The sequence below is a fragment of the Ipomoea triloba genome, chromosome 15, assembly GCF_003576645.1.
Source record: "Ipomoea triloba cultivar NCNSP0323 chromosome 15, ASM357664v1".
Classification (NCBI taxonomy): Eukaryota; Viridiplantae; Streptophyta; class Magnoliopsida; order Solanales; family Convolvulaceae; genus Ipomoea; species Ipomoea triloba.
In genome coordinates this window covers 5,482,886-5,487,030 of record NC_044930.1, presented here as the reverse complement: position 1 = coordinate 5,487,030, position 4,145 = coordinate 5,482,886, and the positions used below count along the sequence as shown (strand labels likewise).

Sequence of the window (4,145 nt, the reverse complement as noted above, 5' to 3'; positions counted from 1 at the left end):
GAAGAAAAAACACAAATGTCTTGTGTGCACACATGCATGCTAGTTCATAATATAACTACTGATATTCTTGAATGGGCATTTAATTAAAAACGTAACAATTTAAACCTTTTTTATTCAAGATTTTATTTAAAGATAATCAAACTTATTCACTTTGCCGCATATTGGTGGTAGCGAAGTTGAATATTTATGATCATGCCGTTATAAAACGCTAAATCGGTATCAAGCGATTAATCGGCAAAGTCCTTCACGTTTCCTTCATCGTTCTCCTGCCTCCTGGAACCTATGTATCCTGAAGTGAGACAAGTCGTGTGGGGCCGACCCGCTCCAGACGAGATCCGCCAATATCTGACCCACTAAGGGCCCCATTTTGAAGCCGTGGCCGGAGAATCCGCCGGCGACTACCACATCCTTGCCCAACTCCCCACCCAAGAAATCGATCACGTAGTCCTCGTCCGGCGTCATGGAGTACATGCATGACTGCGACATCACCGGCGCCGACGAGTCCACCAGGCCCCCCAATCGTTCCTCTATCCATTGTTTCATTGAACACAAAGAACTCGGCAACGGCGCAAAGGTGCGCCCTTCCGCGTCGCATTCACGCCCTCCTTGCCAGTTGATTTTGATCAGTCCCGGGAACTCAAGCGACGGCGTGCCGTACACGTGCGGCTCGCCGTGGCTGGAAAATGTTGGGAAGCCGTTTGCGATGGTGAAATCTCCTTCGCGCCCCTCTTTGATCCTCCAATAGCAAGCGTTCGTCTCCAGCGGTTGAACCGGAAGCACCACCCGGGAACCGGTGATATCTGCCACCAACTTTCGTATCCACGGACCGGCCGTTATAACGCACTTTTTGCCCCAGAATCTCTCCCCGCTTTTCGCGGTAACGGAAATGCCACCTGTCAGGTTCTCTCTCTCCACGCCGTTGACTTCCACGTTGTCTTTCATAGTGGCGCCGTGTTTGACAGCCAGCGCCTGGAACATGGAAACGGCTTTGGTCGGCTTAATGACGCCGCCGAGCCCCGTCACCACGCCGACCCAATCCTCCGGTAACTGAAAACGGCCCGCGAATTCGTCCATGACCTGTTTCGCGTCCAAAACTTTTACCGGAACGGAGGTTTTCCGGCAGGTGGAAACGACGGCTTGCAGCACCTTGTTGTCCGCCGGGCCCATGTCTAACTGCTGGGACTTGAAGAAGACCTTGTAGCCAATCTCGGCTTCGGCTTCGCGCCACAGGAGCTCGGCGGCTAAGACCATCTTGGCATAATGGTCCTCTGTGTAGGCTGCGCGGATAGTTCTGGACTCGCCATGGGAGGAGCCGCGGTGGTGCAAGAAATCGAACTGCTCCAGGAGGAGGGTCCTTAGGCCGCGTTTGGCTGACTGATAAGCCGCGCAGCTGCCCATTATTCCTCCTCCTATAACTATCACATCATATTCGATCTTTTCCATCTCTGTGTCAACAAGTGGTATCAGTGTTACGGTTCGAGCTCAGAGGAATAAATTATTAGGCTAATTTCAGCACCAGGTGACTAGAAGATTGTTGGACCGAGTTTTTGAAGTGTTTGATCTTAGACTGACCAATAAGAAATGGATGGATATGAATCTAAATTGTATAGAATCTAGTATCAGAGAGTATATTGTTGAGGGAACTGGGTTTGAGAAGAAAGTAACACAGCCTCTCCTAAATAGCAGAACGATGAGGGTAGTTGGCCTGCCATCTTTTGGGGCATTATTATATTTAAGAAATATAATAATGTTACTATGAAGACTGGAAGGTGAAAATGCAGAAGGATTCTTCTTGTGCCTGCCATGTTTTGTTTTGACGCATTAGTGAAAACTGAAAAGGAATCACAGAGCATATAGTATTAGTCGTCTAGAAATAGCGAGGAAAGTGAGAGATATGTGAGGCAAACAGTTCCTAATTTGCTGTAGTGTTCTGCTTTACTCTGCATGTAGTTGTATGTTCTCCAGCAGCTAGGGGTGAGCATCGGTCCGTTTCGGTCGGTTTTCGGTTAATAACCGAAATAACCAAAAAAATATTAGCATTCCCATAACCGACCGAAATAACCGAAGCCATTCTCATAACCGAACCGACCGATCGGTCGGTTATGATCGATTATTTTTAACCGAAATTAATTACCTAACAAGCTATAATTTCTTTAAAAAATTAGAATAAATATTATATAAGCTAAGCAATTTGTGAATTAGTGAAGCAATAAATGAATTAGTAAAGCAAAGCAAATGAATTACACTACTGCATACACTACATTCTAGAGTACTACATGTTTACACTATAGTCTACACTACTACTACATGTCTACAATACTACACTAAGGCCTAAGCAGTAAGTAATTAACAAAATAACAAGTAATATAAAAATTGAGTAATAAGTAGCTACAGATTTGCACTTTGTAGTTCACAGGTTCGCATTGGCTTAATATTGGGCTAAATAATGAATTATATAATTTTTGAATGATTATGGGCTAGGTATATAGGTTAAAATGTTTGCGCTTACCCTCGGTTTTTCGGTTGGTTTCTTTATTTTTGGTCCAAAACCGATAACCGACCGAAAAACCGAAATTCTCGGTCGGTTCGGTTATCGGTCATCGGTTTTTCGGTCGGTCTTTATTTTTTGCTCACCCCTACCAGCGGCCACACCCCAGATCATGTACAGAGTGTGGATTTGTTCCTCATTTGATCTTTTATATTATATTCATTTATACTTTATGTTGTCTTTTCATACTACTTTTGTTTTTGAAAGTTTATCAACATTTAATAAACTCCAAATCTTTGAGCTTCTCATCCCTATGTTCAGAAGACGTTTGGATGACTTAAACAGAACAAATATGTTTCAAACTGACCTACAAACTTTCAAATTTTAACCTGAAAATAGAAAAGGATAAAAATCATGTGCCTTTTTGGACGGTACCTAGCCAAATGTCACTACGTTGTATAAGGATTTTGTACATGTTGTTTTGCTATTTTCTACCGAAAGATCAAGCCTCCAAGAATTGAAGCCCGTCCCCTCTTTGGCTTTTTATTTATAGAGTAATAGGTAGGGTAGTATGTAACAGTAATTTTAGGGGTTATTAAGGAGATTAAGTATGTTTATTATGGGTAATGAATGGGAAGTTATAATGGGATTTACGGGTGATAAATGGGAAATAAATTGGGTAAATGATGGGGTAATTATTGGGGGTTATGGAAGGGTGTAGGGTGTCTATCACCATATCTATTTTCTATTCTTTAATTATCATTTTATGAAATCATCAAATTACAATTAATTTAATTGTGGATTATATTTTAATTAAATATCTATGAATGTAAGATTATATGCGAGTATTTTTTGTGTATATATTCCATGATATAATATATGTTGGTGTTAACCTAGTGGGGTAGCTCAAGTGACAAGTGAGCTCTCTTTGTGCCGAGGAATTTTGGGAGAATCCGGGTTCAATTCCCACAAGTGACGATTCCCCTTGTGCTAGCTCCCGTGCCTCTCGGAGAGAAAGCCCATGTAAATTTACCAAAAAAAAAAAAAATAATATATGTTGGTGTTACTTGTTAGCTTAATTAGTATTATAGATTATTTTTATTTTTATTTTGTCCATTTAAAATATAAATTTTATGAAAATTGTTTATATTATTACTAAACAAAAATATAATTTTTTCCTCTATATATTTTTTTAAAATATGATATTTAAAACTACCACTTTAAAGAATTGTAAAATATAATTTAATTACTCTTATTTATCAATATTTTCATGTTTTTTGTTGAATACTATTGACTCTGTTACAATATCCTACTGAAGCACAACGAGCCAACGCCCCCACTGAACCTGTGACCTCTCACTTAGGAGGGATACAGCTATGCCGCTTGATCACAAGGCATTTGGCCAAAATGCATGTTATGCATGGATTTTGTGTATAACTCGTACAAAATGCATGCTGGTATTCAAGTATTCAACTATCTAATAGTGGGTCAAAACAGCTAAGCATTAGGGGTTTGGCCGTTTGGGTTAGGGATGTACTCCTTGCACATGCAGAAGTATACAATTTAGTGTTGAGTCTTAAAACTAGATTGACTCGATTTACCTATTCATTGGTTTGGGGGCGCCGGACGAATTCATAAAATTCAAGATGTAGTCCAG

General features: G+C 40.7%; 1 protein-coding gene across 1 annotated transcript; it reads right to left on the bottom strand.

The window, feature by feature from the left end:
- On the bottom strand, positions 1-1,963 carry LOC116006318 (probable sarcosine oxidase). Its single transcript, XM_031246645.1, has one exon. It carries the CDS (start codon positions 1,441-1,443, stop codon positions 256-258), a length of 1,188 nt encoding a protein of 395 aa, XP_031102505.1. The 5' UTR covers positions 1,444-1,963; the 3' UTR covers positions 1-255.
- Between the last annotated feature and the right edge of the window lie 2,182 nt (positions 1,964-4,145).